This window comes from Rhinatrema bivittatum, chromosome 2 (assembly GCF_901001135.1).
Source record: "Rhinatrema bivittatum chromosome 2, aRhiBiv1.1, whole genome shotgun sequence".
In the NCBI taxonomy this organism is placed as follows: Eukaryota; Metazoa; Chordata; class Amphibia; order Gymnophiona; family Rhinatrematidae; genus Rhinatrema; species Rhinatrema bivittatum.
This window is the reverse complement of record NC_042616.1, coordinates 261,128,810-261,145,267: the sequence shown is the minus strand read 5'-3', so window position 1 is coordinate 261,145,267 and position 16,458 is coordinate 261,128,810. Positions and strand designations below refer to the sequence as shown.

At 42.8% G+C, this 16,458-nt stretch overlaps 1 protein-coding gene across 1 annotated transcript in view; it reads right to left on the bottom strand.

The window, feature by feature from the left end:
- TOP2B (DNA topoisomerase II beta) overlaps positions 1-16,458 on the bottom strand; it is a 777,593-nt gene that overhangs the window by 586,464 nt on the left and 174,671 nt on the right. The window contains 1 exon segment of the mRNA XM_029589448.1: positions 10,400-10,463. Coding sequence (XP_029445308.1) covers positions 10,400-10,463 — 64 coding nt within the window.

Here is a 16,458-nt window from a genome sequence, read left to right as displayed (position 1 = left end):
TGATGGCATTCATGCTGACTAGTATATGCCGTAAGTTGCTGCTATTGCACAAGTAGAGGCTGCATCTGGTATCTTTCAAATTGCCATAAGAGGCGTCTCTGCAAATACCGTCTTTTAAAAGTTAGTAAGAGCACCTTGCAAAAAGTTGCTTTTCCTTGGTCTGACCCAGCATGGCAATTTCTTATGTTAACACAATGTTGCTCCTATATTTAAGCAACTATTTCTCTGAGCTTTAGGTCGAAAAGGGAATCACATTGGCATGGGATGTCCACCAATTTGTTGTGGACACCATCACAAAGGCTACTGAATCTCAACCAAGCTATGCAGCGTACTACAATGGGATGCTGTCGAGGATCATGCTGTGGTGTCGCACACCTCGTAAATGGAGTGAATAAGATAACATATACATTCTTCAGCATCTAAGAGTGGCTGAGGTTAGGCTACTTCACCTTTACTGGGTGGAAGGAAAGGCTTCAATTTCTGAATGCAATCATGCATGTACTGAACTATATATAGAATTAGTGGGCAGAAATCTTTGCATTTAGTATGGAGCTTTAGAATACCATCTTAACAAAATTGGGATCCTTTCCTAGCAGAGTATTTGAGTATATTCTTGACTTCTTTGCTCTTTTAAAAGCTGATTCTAAAACAACTGTTTGATGAGGTAACTGCACTTTCCTGAATCCCAGGAATTTTTGCACTCTATGTGGAAGATTTACTATACTGCTATATTTTAGCATAGGAGGGGAAAAATATTTGGGGGGGGGGGGTATGTTCCACAAGATTGGACCCCTCCTCAGTAAAATATTGCAGCCATTTCCCTGCGATAATTTTTAATAGCAAAAAAAAAAAACCACACGATGGGGGTCAAAGGCCAGATTGTGCCACTTTAGAAAATGAAGTTGATTGGCCCGGAGCCTACGGCATGCTCCAGGCCTCACTAGATACCAAGGATATCTTCTCAAGCTTTGATAGGGGAGAATCCAGAGGGTGGGCTAGGCCACTACACACTAGGAACTAATATTGAGGGAATGGGGAATATTAATTTAAAGGAGAGGGTTTTGGGAATGGGACAAGGCATCACTACACGATTTTATTTTGGGCCCTGCAGGGCCACCTCAACCTTCAGTAAGGGAGTGAGCTGGGGCCTATAAAGAACCCTCAGAGGGAATTGTTATACTTTGGAGGTGGAGTAGCTATTTTGGACTGCATAGCCCTTTAAAAATCAGATCAGGAACATTGGGACATGCATTAGCATCCCGATGCTTTCGCAGGAAAATATCTACAACTCCTGAATTGTAGATAAAATAACATGGCTAGCCAGATTTTTGTCAAGTTGCATTATTAGCACAGGATTACCTTTGCATTAGCTGCTTTGCATGCATTTGCAAAGTTTATGCATGCAAATCACATGTGAAGCAGCTCTTGTAATAAGGGTGTCTTTTGAACCAAAATAATGCATGATATCAAAATTCCATTTAAAAAAAAATCTTTTTAGGCTGCTTTTAAATCTTAAGCCTGTTGGTCCACCTTCAGCCTCTAACTAATTTTAACAATTATCTGTTGATCTGTATATTTGTCTTGATTGGATTGTAAACTCTATTGAGCAGGGAATATCTTTGTATGTTTGTACAGTGCTGCATACAAGTAGCGCTCTAGAAATGTTAAGTAGTAGTAGTAGTTGTAGTAGTAGTAGTAGTAGTAGTAGTTGTAGTATTTCTTGTAAGATGTCATGGATGGGGATAGCTGCTGGTTCTGGAGTGTCCAAAATTAGTAAGCGACCAAAGATCATTGCGTGGAGATCTTTTTCCTTGCCAACATTGACTCAGAGCACTTTTCCCAATTTGTCCAGAAAGGTCTTCTGAGAGAGACGAGTGGTCTGGAGGCTCTGGGAGGGAATTCCCATCGACCACTTCAGAGTTTGGAGGAGAGGGAACAGTAATCCAGGACCCCCAATGATGAAGTAGGTGACTGAAGAAGAGTATAATCCTAGTGTGCATCCTCAGGTTGGCTGGACTCCACTGCAAGTGGCTGCCATAGGCTAGAAACCACCTGCAGGGGTTTTGATTATGCATCTACCCAAACTAGAAATATTGAGACGACTCCCTGTGGGAGCAGATGTGATAGCCTAGAAAGGATAGGTTGGAAAATACTATCATTTTTTTTGCCCACTATAGAGGTAAAGAAATCCTTCACCAACTGCTGATGGACTAAAGTGCCCATTGTCCTGGCATAGGTGGAACATCTAATACAACTATGGAATCCTGCACATCATCTGGGCTCTATAAAATTTGAATTGTAGGCCGATTAGATGTGAGAGTTACCAGAGAGCAAATGGAATCTGGAGTCTCCAGGCGTAGCCCTTGTTCTATTAATTTTGTTCGTGAAAGGGCTCTAGTAATTTGTGTGGGTAGAGGCATCATATTCCTCTCTGCTCCCGTCAAAATGTACATAAAGCTGTGTTGGAAGCACTGGTGTATGACTCAATGCTATAAGTGTTGAGGATCAATGAGATTCATGACCCAGGGCTCGAAGCATAGTGTCGAAGATTTTTGCGCTGATAGTGTCTATTGCTTTGACAGCGCCTTAGACTTGTGTTATCTTATACATCGATGGCGCCTTGGACTTTTGCTTTGATTATGCCAATGCACCTGAGACCTAGTGCGTTGTGTGCTGGCTGCTCCACAGAGTGGTGCCATTTCTTTCAACATGTGACTCTTATTTGACCCCGAGGATTCGGCCTGTCCCACTGACAGGGGAGACACTTTTGAGGAGCTCCTGCTCAACAATTCCCTGTGCTTCGGGAGGAGGACCAATTATAGTTTCTAACAGACTTAAGCAGTTCCTCCATTTTCCAAACCCTGGATTTCTGAGTATGCGGGGACATCAGTCCACAGTTTTAACAACTGGTCTGGTTGTGGTCTGGTCCAAGGCAGCAGTAACAGAATTTCTGCCCATCAGTATTGGACATTCTCCTGCCACAAACACAATCCTTAAATCTACTGCCTGTGGATTTTTTTTTTTTATTTATTGCATTTTTACATTCTTAGATAGCAATACATGCATATCATTATATTGAACCATAAGGTAATATTTCACTCATATTACATAAAAAAAATGTCATATAACAAATTCTTTTGTAAGCAATTCAACAATAAAAATTTTCCAATATACTCCAGGTTAGTTATAAAGAAACTTGGAGAATCAACTTACTAGGAGCTTTATAAAGGAAAAAAGAAATCAGAAAAACATATCTAATAAGCAAGAGATTGACAGCGTTAAAATTATTTATTCCCATAATAGGCTTTAGTTAGTGCTTTGCTTAACGGAGCAATGAATCAAGAAATAATCTTAACTGCTTGGATCAAAGAAAACATATCTCAAACTGTTAAATCGCATTACACATTTACAGGGATATCTGATTGTGATCTGTGCTCCCATATCCCTAGCCTCCTGGCACATAGTCAAAAAGCTTTTCCTCCTTTGTTGAGTAATCCTTGTCAGGTCTGGGTAGATCCATAACTTGTGTCCTAAATACAATTTTTCTCTATTACGAAGAAATAGCTTTAGGACTTCTTCTTTATCTACTACAGATGAGAAAGTGACTAATAACATCCCACTATAATCTATTTGCTCTTCAGATGGTTGCTCTAGGAAATTTGTTAAAATTTCCACTATCCAAATTTGCTGTTGGAATTCCTTGCCCCTCTTTCTTCTCAGTTTTGGTATAAAATACCTTAACAATAGTTGGAATCTGTTCTCTAGGCATTTGCAATATTTCCACTAAATATTTTTTAAATTGTTCCAGTGGTACAATTAAACTTATATGTGGAAAGTTCAGTATTCTTAAATTCTTAGATCTCATTTCATTTTCTAGGTTCTCTTTTCCTAGAATTCGTCAAACCTCCTTGTACTATGGTATTTTGTGTAGTTTGAAGGGCAGATACTTGATGTTCCAGACCTTGTATTTTATCATTATGTACCTTTAAGAAAGGATCAATTTGACATGTGATTTTGTGAATCCATCATAATTTTAAACAAGTTAACTATGGAGGATTCCAAGGAGAGTATAGCTTTCCAAACAGACTCTAGAGTTATGTCTTGCAGATTTACAGCAGTCAAAGTGGAACAAGCATTAACCATACCCTCAGGACGGCTTTCTGCTACCAATACCTGGGGCGCCATCATGCCTTCTTTCTGGGTTGTTATATACTCTGGGGTAACTGATTCCAGCTCTTTATTCACAGTCAATTCCAGCACATGCTGTGACATGAGTTCTATGGTTCCAGTAACTCCAGGACTAAATGCGTTTAAGGTTAGCCCCACTGGATTCCTCCCGAATGGATCCAGCTCCCTCGGCAACTTCGGTCGAGTAACTAGTCTCGAATCCTGTGTCTGCCCCAAACATGGAGGAGAAGGTGTTATGGGAGCCCCGGGGCTCAAAGATGTTAAGTCCTGCGAGGTTGGTACATGCTCCTTACCTCCCACCGCTACGGACATTACACTCGGGGGAAGAGCTCGGCGTCGGGACAAAGAAGTTTTCGATATTTGTTTGCAAAGGGGCTGCTGACAACGTGGTCGGGGTTACCACCCGTATCTTGCCCCTTCTTTTTGTGTGGGGCATGCCAAATCAATTAGAGACAGAAAAAAAAATTAAAGCAATACCAGAAAACTTCTTTTGTATTTCTCTTGCTAGGAACCGTGTTGATTCCCCAACTGTGGATTTCTTTTTCCAGATGTTGTGATGAAAAACTATGCTCTTAACTTTAATTCCTCTTTTTTTTGTTGTTGCTTGTAGCACTGAAAAATGCTGTTTGGGGGCTGCTGAGGCAGCAAGGCAACATTTAAGAGAATGGTATTGAGTTTTTATAGAAAAATCAAGAGAGATAGAGGTACACGTCTGTGCTAGTGCTTGGACGAAAAAAAAAAAGACTAAGGAGGCTCATGAAGCAATGCCCGTGTGGGAATTCCTGCATATGCTTAGTAGAGAAAAAGCTCTTCTAGCTGAGAGAGGTGTCCATTTGGTGCTGCGGATGACATCAGCCATACGTCTTGGCTAATTCAGCCCTCTTATCAAGGGAAAAACAATATTTCTGCTGTCTTAAGCTTGAAAATGGAGAAATTACTTAGCTGATAATTTTGTTTTCCTTAGTGTAGACAGGTGGACTCAATACAGTGGTTTATGCTCCCCTGCCAGCAGATGGAGATGGAGCAAGCTGCCGTCACAGTATATATAGCCCTGTAGTGACCCCAGCCTGCCAGTACTCTCTTCAAAAGCAACTTTGGAAAGACTCAACCAACCATAAACATTGAACTCTCATAAGATCCTAGGGACCACAAGCTAGGGACTGGATGAACACTAACTAGTAATCCCTTGACATCCAGAGCCCCACAGGAGGACTATTGATACATTCATGCAGCAGCCAAGAGTGGGAAGCTAAGTCCATCTGTCTACACTAAGGAAAATGAAATTATCAGGTAAGTAAATGCTCCATTTCCTAGCTTGTAGACAGAAGGATTCAGGACCAGTGGGATGTACCAAAGCTACTCCCGAACAGAGTGCAAGGCCACCCATGGTCCAGTCAACACCGCACATGCAAAGGATGCATCCTCCTGGGCCTGCACATCCAGACAATAAAACCTGGAAAAAGTGTGAGAGAAGGACCACATCACAGCTCGGCAGATTTTGACAGGAGACAACAAACTAATCTCTGCCCATGATACTGACTGAGCCCCAGTAGAATGAGCCCTAACCTGGGTAGGCAATGGCTTTTCAGCATCCAAATATGCGGCTGTGACTACCTCCTTAATCCAACGAGCTATGGTAGCCCGTGAAGCTGGAGAGCCCTGCTTACTCCCGCCATGGAGAACAAACAGGTAATCCGTCTTTCAAAAAGGTTCAGAAACCTTCAGATACAGTATGACAAGTCACTTGACATACAAGGAACGCAAGACATGATACTCCCCCACATCCCTGACCTTATCCAGGGATGGCAAGGAGACGGGACTGATTCAAATCAAAGTCCGAGACTACCTTGGACAAGCAGGATGGAACAGTATGCAGCTGTAACGCCCCTGGAGTCACCCGAAGGAACGACTCCCAGCAAGACAAGGGCTGCAGCGCAGAAATTAGATACGCTGAAAATATAGCCACCAGTCTTCAAGGTGCACAACCGCAAGGAAAGGCTACACAGTGGTCACAACGTAGGGCCCACCAAAAAATCCAGCACCAAGTTAAGATTCCACAATGGAACCGGTAACCTCAAGGAAGGTCTAAGATGCTTCACTCCCTTTAAAAAATGGGCCACATCAGGATTAGAAAAGCAAACACTATTCACTGGGCCCCTGAAACAGGAAAGAGCCACAACCTACACCTTCAATAAGTTAAGGACCAATCCTTTATTCAACCCATCCTGCAAAATATCCAGAATGAGTGGGATCTTAAACAAACAAGGAAGAGCACCCCGCTCCTCATATCGGGCCTCAAAAACTCTCCAAACCCACACATAAGCCAAGGAAGTGGAGAACTTGTGAGTCATGAGTAAGGTGGCAATCACTGCAGAGGAATAACCATGCTTCAACAGGCGAGCCCTATCAACATCCAAATCGTAAGAAAGAACAGAGTCGGATCCTTGTGAAGAACTGGTCCCTGCTGTAACACAGCCATGTGCAGCAGAAGGCGAAGGGGGGCCTCCCACCAGTAGTGTTCGCAAATCTGCATACCAGGGACACCTGGGCCAGTCCGGTGCCACCAGGAGTACTAGCCCCCTGTGGCCTTCAATCTTGCGAATTATGCTGCCAAGCAAGGGCCACGGAGGAAAAGCATAATATCTTCCAGCCAAAACTGTAAGAAAGCATCTATTCCCAGGGTCCACGGATCTCTCCTGCGACTGTAAAATTGAGAAACCTTCGCACTGCGAGAAGTCGCCAGCAGGTCTAGGAATGGAAGGCCCCAACAATCCACAATCAGCTGAAACACCTCGGCTAACAACACACTCTCCTGGGTCGAGACTCTCCCTGCTGAGAAAGTCCATTCATACGTTGCCTTTCCCTGCAATGTGAGAGACCGAGATCATCTGCAGATCACCTTCCACCCATTCTGTAAGCTGGTCTATTTCCTGCGACACTTGCTGCTCTTGGTTCCTCCCTGGCGATTGCTATAGGCCACCGTTGTCGCATTGTCCAACATCACATGAACTGCTTGATCTCACAGCCTGTGGCTGAACTGCAAGCATGCCCGTGGTACGGCCCGAGCATCCAGGCGATTGATGTTCCAGCAGGGCTCTTCTGCATTCCAACGCCCTCGGGACATTAACTCCAGGCAGTGAGCCCCCCAACCATGGAGATTCACATCTGTCGTGAGTACCAATAAGGTTGGAGAGGACAAGGGAACTCCCTTTCACAGATAATGATCCTGCAACCACCACCGGGAGGTGGGAGCAGATTTCCATCGGCAAGTGGAGCTAAACTGCATAGTCCTGGGAATGCGGTTTCCAACAAGACAGCAGAGAGCGCTGAATAGGACACATATGCACCCTCGCCCATGGCACCACTTCCAGGGTAGTCACCATCAAGCCAAGCACCTATAGGTAGGACTACACAGTCGGGCTTATGATTTTCACCAACTGACGCACCGGAGACATCAATTTCTGAATCCAAACTTTCAGTAGGTAAACTCTGTCCTGCCCCATGTCGAACTGGACCCTCAGATATTCCAAAGACTGAGATGGCTGAAGATTGCTCTTGGTCAGGTTCACCACCCAACTGAGCTCCTGCAATAAGGAGATCAAGTTGTGTGTTACCAGGCAGCGCTCCTCCTGAGACTTGGCTCAAATCAGCCAGTCGTCCAAATACGGGTGCACTAGGATCCTCTCTTTTCGCAAGGCCACCGCTACCACCACCATAATCTTGCAAAATGTTCTGGGAGCGGTGGCTAGACCAAAGGGCAGCGCCCAAAACTGATAATGGCGCCCCAACACCGCAAAGTGTAGAAAGCGTTGGTGTTCCAATCGAATGGGACTATGAAGGAAAACCTCTGACAGATGCAAGGAGGTCAGAAATTCTCCCGAATGCACCACCATTATCACACAGCGTAAGGTTTCCATGCGAAAATGAATCACCTTCAAATGACTGTTGACCCTCTTGACATCCAGGATGGGGCGTAAGGAACACTCCTTTCTTGGACACCACAAAATAAAAGGAATATCACCCCATACTTTGAGATGTGGGCACCGGAACCACAGCCCTCAGCCTGAGGAGCCTTTGAAGCGTGAACTCCACTGCCTGCTTCTTCTGCGAGGAGTGGAAAGGGGACACCATGAACACGTCCCGAGGAACACTGCAAAATTCTAGCACATATTCTCTTATCACCTCCAGGACCCACTGGGACGACAATCTCAAGCAACCTCTGAGAAAAGAGAGAGAGAGAGAGAGACGCCCCCCCCCCCCCCCCTATTTTTTTTCCCGAAAGGTGGGTTGGCAAACCTTTATTGGGAAGGTCCACCACCTGATCCCACTCCTCTCTTGAGCTGTCAGGGATGAAAGGACTGAGACCTACTAAAAGGTCAACCCTCTGTAGGGACAAAACCGCCTGTAACCCCGGAAATGACCCCTCATACCAAAGGGGAACTGTAACTGCTTATTATCTTATGGCAACCAAGGAACCAAAGTCTCGCCCCACTTACTGGTGAGTTTCTCCAACTCGCTCCCAAATAAAAGCGAGCCTTTAAAGGGCATGTTGGTAAGATTAGCTTTGGTGGCTGTGTCCGCTGACCAATTTTATAACCAGAGTTGATGCCTGGCTGCTTTCACTGAAGCCACTTCTCTGGCAGAGGTACGGATCAAATCATAGCCAGCTTCTGCTAAACAAAAAGAGGCAGCAGGCTCCATAGCCAATCTGGAATTCCCTCCAGATTCATCAACTTCCTGAGAGCGAAGCAGGATTGCTTCCTGTTGCACCACTAGGGTGCAACAGGAAGCAGTCTGTAAAGTCATTGCCACGTCCTCAAAGGCCTGCTTAAGAATAGCCTCAATCCTATCAGGTACATCCTTCAAGGCCATTCCTCCCTCTACGGGGATAGTCCGCTTGGAGACGGCACATACTAGTACATCCACTTTGGGGAAAAAACGAGAGGCTTTATATGTAAGGAAACCAAAATGGGATTCCTCCTCGGCCCGACATAGCATCCGAACCAGGGACACCCAGCTGTTTCAAGGTCTGGGAAATCAGGATCAGCTGTTCATCTCTATGAAAGAAACACAACATGGTTCAATACAGTTCCAGTCCTGGAGGAATTTCCACATCTTCCAGGGAATCAGGATCAACCTCATCATCAGTGCCAGCCAGATTCCTTAGAAAAATCCAAGGAAGACAACTCTCCCTGAGCGTCAGAGCAGCACTGACACAGGTTAGAAGTCAGGTCAGCCTGAGAAGCCCTAATATGACAGGCAACACAAACAGGAAGACGCTTAGGCTTCTTGCTTAACGGCACCATCGTGGTGGTAAACGTGCGTCTGAACTGCTCGCGCTCAAAAATAAGCGCTTAGAAGGAAGTTGCGCGTAAGGCGCATGCACAACTTGTGCACGAAGCTAAGCATATGAATAGTTTAAAATTTGTGTGTGTAAAAAGTGCACCCAAAAACAGAGTACACAATGCATGCACTGACCCAACGCACTGTGCACATTGACAGCCTGTAGAGGGCAGCAGAGCACACAGGAGAGCATGAAAAATGCTGCCGCAGCCTACCATGCAGCAGGCAATTATAAAAATGAAGTGCAGGTATAGCGCGCCAAGCACAGAGACTGGAAGTCCTGAAACCCCTCTAACTGTCTCTGATTCAAAGATAAAACATTTTTACTTTTTTTTTAAACCTTATCTGAGCTCGGCACTTACTGGCTGAGTACAAAGAAGGTCTCCGGCTGCGGGGAGAGAAGGCATCTGCCATCACCACAGCACTCAGCTTCCTGCACCCCTCAGCCTTTCAGCTGAACTAGCAGCTAAGTCCACGCCAGGAAACCCAGGTACTGGACCAAGGCACACCTCTGAAGGACCATGGAAATCACCTCAGGAATTGTCAACTAGAGGAGGGACCTTTAGGTATCACCACAGGAGAGTGGAGCTTTGTTTTCCTTAATTTAGAATTCCAAAAAGCACAAAGCAATCCCCATAGGGAGATGCACGTCCACCATCTGCTGGAGACTGAATACCGGCAAGCTGGGGTCACTGCAGGGCTATATATACTGTGATATCAGCATGCTCCATCTCCATCTGCTGGAAGGGGAAGCATAAACCACTGGTTCTGAGTCCATCTGTCTATATGCTAGGGCAGCCATCGTTAAGCCAAAGCTGGCCATGGTTTCATCAAAAACAAACTCCAACAGAGATATATTTATACTTACGGATCAATAGAAATTTTAATACAGGACATGCTCTTATCCCTCTGTTTGTTGTCAGCTGCATTCACTAGAAAAAAAAAAGTTAACACTTGAGAAGTAAGCAGGAAATCAAAGTTTCTTACCTGTAACAGGTGTTTTACATGGACAACAGGATAATCAGCCACACAAGTAGGTGAGTTCATTCAAGGATGCCAATGTAGAGCATTTCCTAGACAGATCAGAAAAAGTCTAGAAGGCTTTTGACAAGAATGTATATGGCTTCCCACCCAGCCATAGTCGTGCAGGGCCCCCTCAATCCTATATAATAATTGAAGCATGGAATGTGTAGCTGATAATCCTTCTGCCACTGATAACCCCCATTACAGGTAAGTGATGTTTTCTATGTAGATAAACAAGATGAAAATCAAACAAGTGGGAATCCCTAGCTAAGGGCCGCCTTCCAACAAAAGAGAGGAGTTTGTGTCTAGTAATCAGATATAAAAGTGTGGCCTGAATTCCACTTTGCAAATTTCTCAATGAAAGTCAGCCTGCTCTAATATTATAAACTTTGACATGCCCATGTAGAATCAGACCTGCTTAGGCATAACAATCTGCTAGCCAATTAGAAAAGGTACATTTGTTTACAGCAAGCCAAGGCCTATTAGGGTCAAACGTGAGCCACCCAAAATACTACCTTCCAGTTCTGATACTTGAATTCACAAGAATTAAGAAGCTCAAAGAGGGCTTTCATCAGCTAGGTAACTAATATATTGACATCCTACAACAAAGCATGAGGCTAGATAGACTGATTCAACTTTCTACTATTTTTTTCAGTCTTTTATATTACTTTCCTCACTTAAAAGGAGACCCGAAAGCAGTTTACAATTTTTGTAAAAATACAAGGTTAACACATCAATCAAATAACCAAAAAACTCAACCATAGGAAAGCAAACACAAACTCTGTAATAGAGATGTGAATCGGAACCAGAATCGGTTCGGATTTCAGTTCCGATTCACATCTCTATAGATGTGAATCGGAACCAGAATCGGTTCGGATTTCAGTTCCGATTCACATCTCTACTCTGTAATACAGCCAACTACATCCTCCACTCTTCTAGGGGAGCAGAAGATGGAATCAAATAAAAAAATATAACTCTTCCACATATAAATACCAACATATAAATTCCCTATTACAAACTGACCTATCTGCAAACAGGAATGGAAACAGACTGCATTACAGACTACAATACAATAACTGAGGCACACCCCACACAAATCTGACAACTAGAGGCTATACAGAAGTGGAATTTCCTCCACATGCTGATAAGGGCCAGCAGCACTGAGTTGTACCCAACATGCCAAAAACACAGAATACATTCAAATAGCTTTTGTTTAGAATAAGAGAGGATCTATAACTGTTTTCACGCCGCCATTTAAACCCATAAGACTTCCTCATGGATTCCTTTCTAGAAGTCAGAAAGACCTGAAAATTTATTACAGCATCCAAAGGAACAAATTATTGCACTCAGCATCCAACTTATGAAGGCTAGAGACTACGTTGGGATGAAACAGTATTCCCTGATTCTACATGATCAAATTTGGGGAAATGCCCAACTTGACTAGTTTCCTGATGTGTAGTTCCCAAAGGAGTGGAAACCAAATCTGTCTTGGCCAAAATGAGCTATCAGAATCATAGCCCCTGGTTTCTCCCGAATTTCACTAAAGTTTTCGCAACCAGGAGTATCAGGGAGAATGAATCTGATGCAAGTCTGCTTGCATCAGATTCTCAGAATCTGATGCAAGCAGAATCTCAGGACTTTCAAGCTCAACAAGGTTGCAAACAGATCAATCTCAGTTGTTTCTCATTCAAGAAATATCCTAGTTGCTATTTCCTGATCCAGAGACATATTTGGTAGGAATTTTTATTTCTCCCTGCCTAATATGTGGTTTCTAAAGTTATCCCTTTGAGAGCGCTAAGGTCCATATCTTAAAAGGATCCCAACACAAGAGGAGTCAGCCTAATTTTCCTTGTTTGTTAAGTCAGAATATGAACACCTAATTATCTATTTTCATTACTAATTATCTATAGCATAACCAGATGTAGGCAGTACTGTACAAGTATACAAAATAGCTGTCCCTTATGAGAAAAGTTCCTGGAGGAAAAGTTGATAAACATTTTTATGAACATGGTAGAGCTAGGAAAGCCACCACTTATCCCTGGGCATGGCTAACAAACAATGGATCAACTCTTTGGGATCCGCCAGGCAACTACCTACTGATCCGGATGGGCCACTGTAGGGAGACAAGAAGCTGGACTTGATTGATCTTTGGTCCAACCCAGCATGGCACATCTTCCGATCCTATGAGTCCCTTTCTCTATACAGTTTACAAGACAAACCATACAGGTTTAAAAAAAGACTTTTGGAAATTCATTTATTAAGAAATTGGTTAAAGCCAACAAAACTGTGATCAGAAGAATCAGGGGTTAAGATTTAAAAGAAGGCTCAAAAAGGGTGGGTTGTTAGATTGGATTTGAATAAGACCAGAGAGGGAGCATGACGTACCAACTCAGAAAGTTTATTCCAAGCGTATAGCACAGCAATGTATACACAGAGTCGGAAACTGGCAGTGGAGGAGACTGACATAGAAAAGAAAGATTTACCCGATAAGCGGCACTCATGAGGAAGAGATTAGGTGGCCAATTTTGTTGGCTATCTGATCTCTGACAGCCTTCAAGGTGTTTATTACAGCTTATAATTCCAGAAAACTGATGTGATATACTTTGTCCTGGATACACCACGGACCCAGAGTTTGAAGCTACTGTGTATGATCACTCCAGATAAGGCTGGAGGCATCTGTTATGAGAACAACTTGGTGAGGAGGAATTTGGAAGAGTAATCTTTGGCCAGACTGTAATGGTAGAGCCACCAAGATAGAAAGTCTCTAAGCTGCCCTGGAAAACAGATGAATTCCCTCAATCCCTGAATGGGCTGAATTCTATTAGGATTTTAAAGTTCATTGGACTTGTCTCATATGGAGATATGCCACTAGGATAACATGGAACTGTTGATGCCATGTAGCCCAGCATCCTCAGCACACCCCAGGCTGATGTCTACTGACTCAAAAAAAACACAAAACTCCCTTCACTGTGGACATTAATTCACTGATTCTGTTATTGAGGAGAAGACTTTTGCCCGAGTCATATATAGCAGAGCACTGAAGTTCCAATCAAAATGATATGTTTGGGTTGGATTTGAAGTAATTTATGATAAACTGTGGCAACTTCAGTACCTGGATGGTGTTGGGGATGGATTTGTTCACCCTGTCCAAGATATGTTTTCCTACTTAGATCATACACATGCCCTCTTTGCATAGAAATGCTGCAATCGCCAAACATTTCATGAGCACACACAGAACAAATCCCAGACTAGAGGGCTGCAGGCTATACTGGAAGTAATAAATCCCTACTACGAATCTGATATATTTCCTATGATTAGGATGTACCTCTACATGGGTGTAGCATCCCTGAGATCCAGAAAGCTTAGCCACTCCCTTTGCTTAGCATCAGGGAACAGATCTCAAGGACTGATTCAGTCAGTTCCACAGCCAGTGCCAAGATACTCAGTACCAGCAGCTGCACCTACTGCACACATGCCAAGTGAGGGCCTCAAGAATCCTCTTGGTCAGCTTTCTCTCAAGGACTGCTGATGGCAATGTCTGAGTAAGCTCAAGAGCTGAGTTGACTTTCTGGATAACAAGGTAGGAAGTACCAGTGTCCATAGATTGGACCTCTGGAGGCTGAAATAGCTGGGTCTCTGGATGGAAAATTGAACTTTATCCTGCCAGAGCTGCTTGGGAGAGCATATCAGTGTGGCTGCAATTTCCCTGCTCTTTGATCCATGCACCAAGGAAGAACAGTATTACTGTGAAGTTGTCCTTCAATGGATGGTGTCAAGTGTTTTCCGATCTAAGCTCAATCCCAAGGAACCCTTCTTTGATGCTAGGTAGCAGGAACAGAACATTCCTTGCTCTTCGGCCTATACTTCAATTTCGGTGACAAATTTACATGAGACTCCTTCAATGCCAAAGCATCATCCATGGATAGTGCAACTATTTGATCCTTTGATACCAATGCCTTCGGTGCCACTGTCAATGAACCAGACTTTTATCTTTGTGGCAAAAATATCTTGCACCCTAATTGTCAGAGCTTGGAGACTCTGGGCAACATCTTTTAGCGGATACCACAGTCAAGAACATCAAATTGTAACCCCAAACATCGCATTCAAACTTTGTGTGGGATGGTTCTGAGCTTCAAAGTTGTGATGGGGGGTACATCTTGAAGTCGCTGGTCTTCTTTTTGGCTACTGTGAGAAAAATAGCCATAGAGAAACCCAAGCCTGAAATTTTATGAAGAAAAAGAGAATCTGATAGAGGTCACTCGAACATGTTGCACAGAGAACAAAAAGAAAAACTTTGAGACCAGGCAACAGACAATAAAAACTAAACTTTGAACTGCCATCAGAAACCTACCTATAATAGATTACCTTATAGATAAGAGCCACACTAAGGAAGTTTGATTGGAAAGAGTTTCTCTCACAGAGAATTGCAACCAATGTCATTGTTAACAAAGACTGAGGGGGCACTGCATGAATGCAGCTGGGTGGGAAGTCCCACGCAGGTTTGCGAAAATTCTTCTACAGTTTTTCCAAATCTTTCTAGAAAAGACTCTGCATTGGTGCCATTGCATGTCACCACCCATTTGGATGGCTGATTGTCTATGGAGATCTCATTACAGTATCTGTTAAGATATGTAAAATTAAGAATATGACTGATACAGGAACCTGCACATATTAAACACCATGTTACCTCATATTCCACTTCTGTAAAATGTGCGAATTAAAGCTACCATTGAGGCAAGAATTACCACATTACACAGATTGGGTATGGTGGGAAACAATATAGTACGGGATCCTTAGGAGGTTCGCAATTGTATACAACATTAGATAAAGAGTCAGATGTATTTGGCTTGAGTTTATAAATCTCAGTTTATAAATCTTCAGACCCAGTTGGGAATATAGCATTTTATCTTCATTTGGCCTCCCTAGTTAATACAATTGTAAAAATAAAATGCAGTAGGTTATTGAGTAACTAGGTTCTGTTTAGCAGGAAATGTAATTTACAAATGTTACTGGATGAAGTATTTGCAGCTTTATAAACAAGTACAAATAATAGGAATGAAGCTTTTTGAAACTGATATTAAGTTAGTTTCTTCAACCAGTATTCCTACTGAATTTTTTTTGTTTGCTCTAAAGTTTTCTATACCTACTGCAATTTTGAAACAATCTACCACATAACCTTAAACATAAAACTTCAAAATGCAGAGAATGACAGACAATAAGGGCCTGATTTTAAAAAGCATTTACATGAATAAACTGGGTTTTACTCAAGTAAATGCACTTTATTCGAGTAAGTGGGCTTTTGAAAATTGCTACAATATATGCCATTGAATTGTACATAGGATTTGATTGCGTAAGTGCACTTTATATGTGTAAATGGCTTTTGAAAATTGCTATGATAGTTAAATTTACACATGTAAATCCTTTTGAAAATTCACCTGTAAGATTCTTTTTTTTGTATTTAAAGCTTTTATTGGCAAATTTGTAAAACAGTACAATGTACATTCATAATATATCCTAAACAAAACCAATACATGCAAAGTACATGTTCATAGTTCTCACCTCCTCCCTCCCCCCCATACCAAACGTGCTTCAGCCGTGCAGAAATTAACATATTAAAAAATAAATATAATCGCCAGTAGCCGCCATTTATCCTGAAACACATTAGAAAGAAGACAGTGATATTCAACACTTCAAAACATCAAAATGCCATAAGTGAGGATATGGAAATGCGAAAAAGAGAGAAGGTCTGTGAATAGCTTTGGATGTCCTAGTCATGGTACAAATTGAGAGCTCAAAAATTTAAGAACACTGGGACATGATATGATTGCAGCGGGAAACTTGAACAACAGAGACTTAGAGTATCGAAAAGTTATACAGTATCATGAGTCTGATACCAAGAGATAA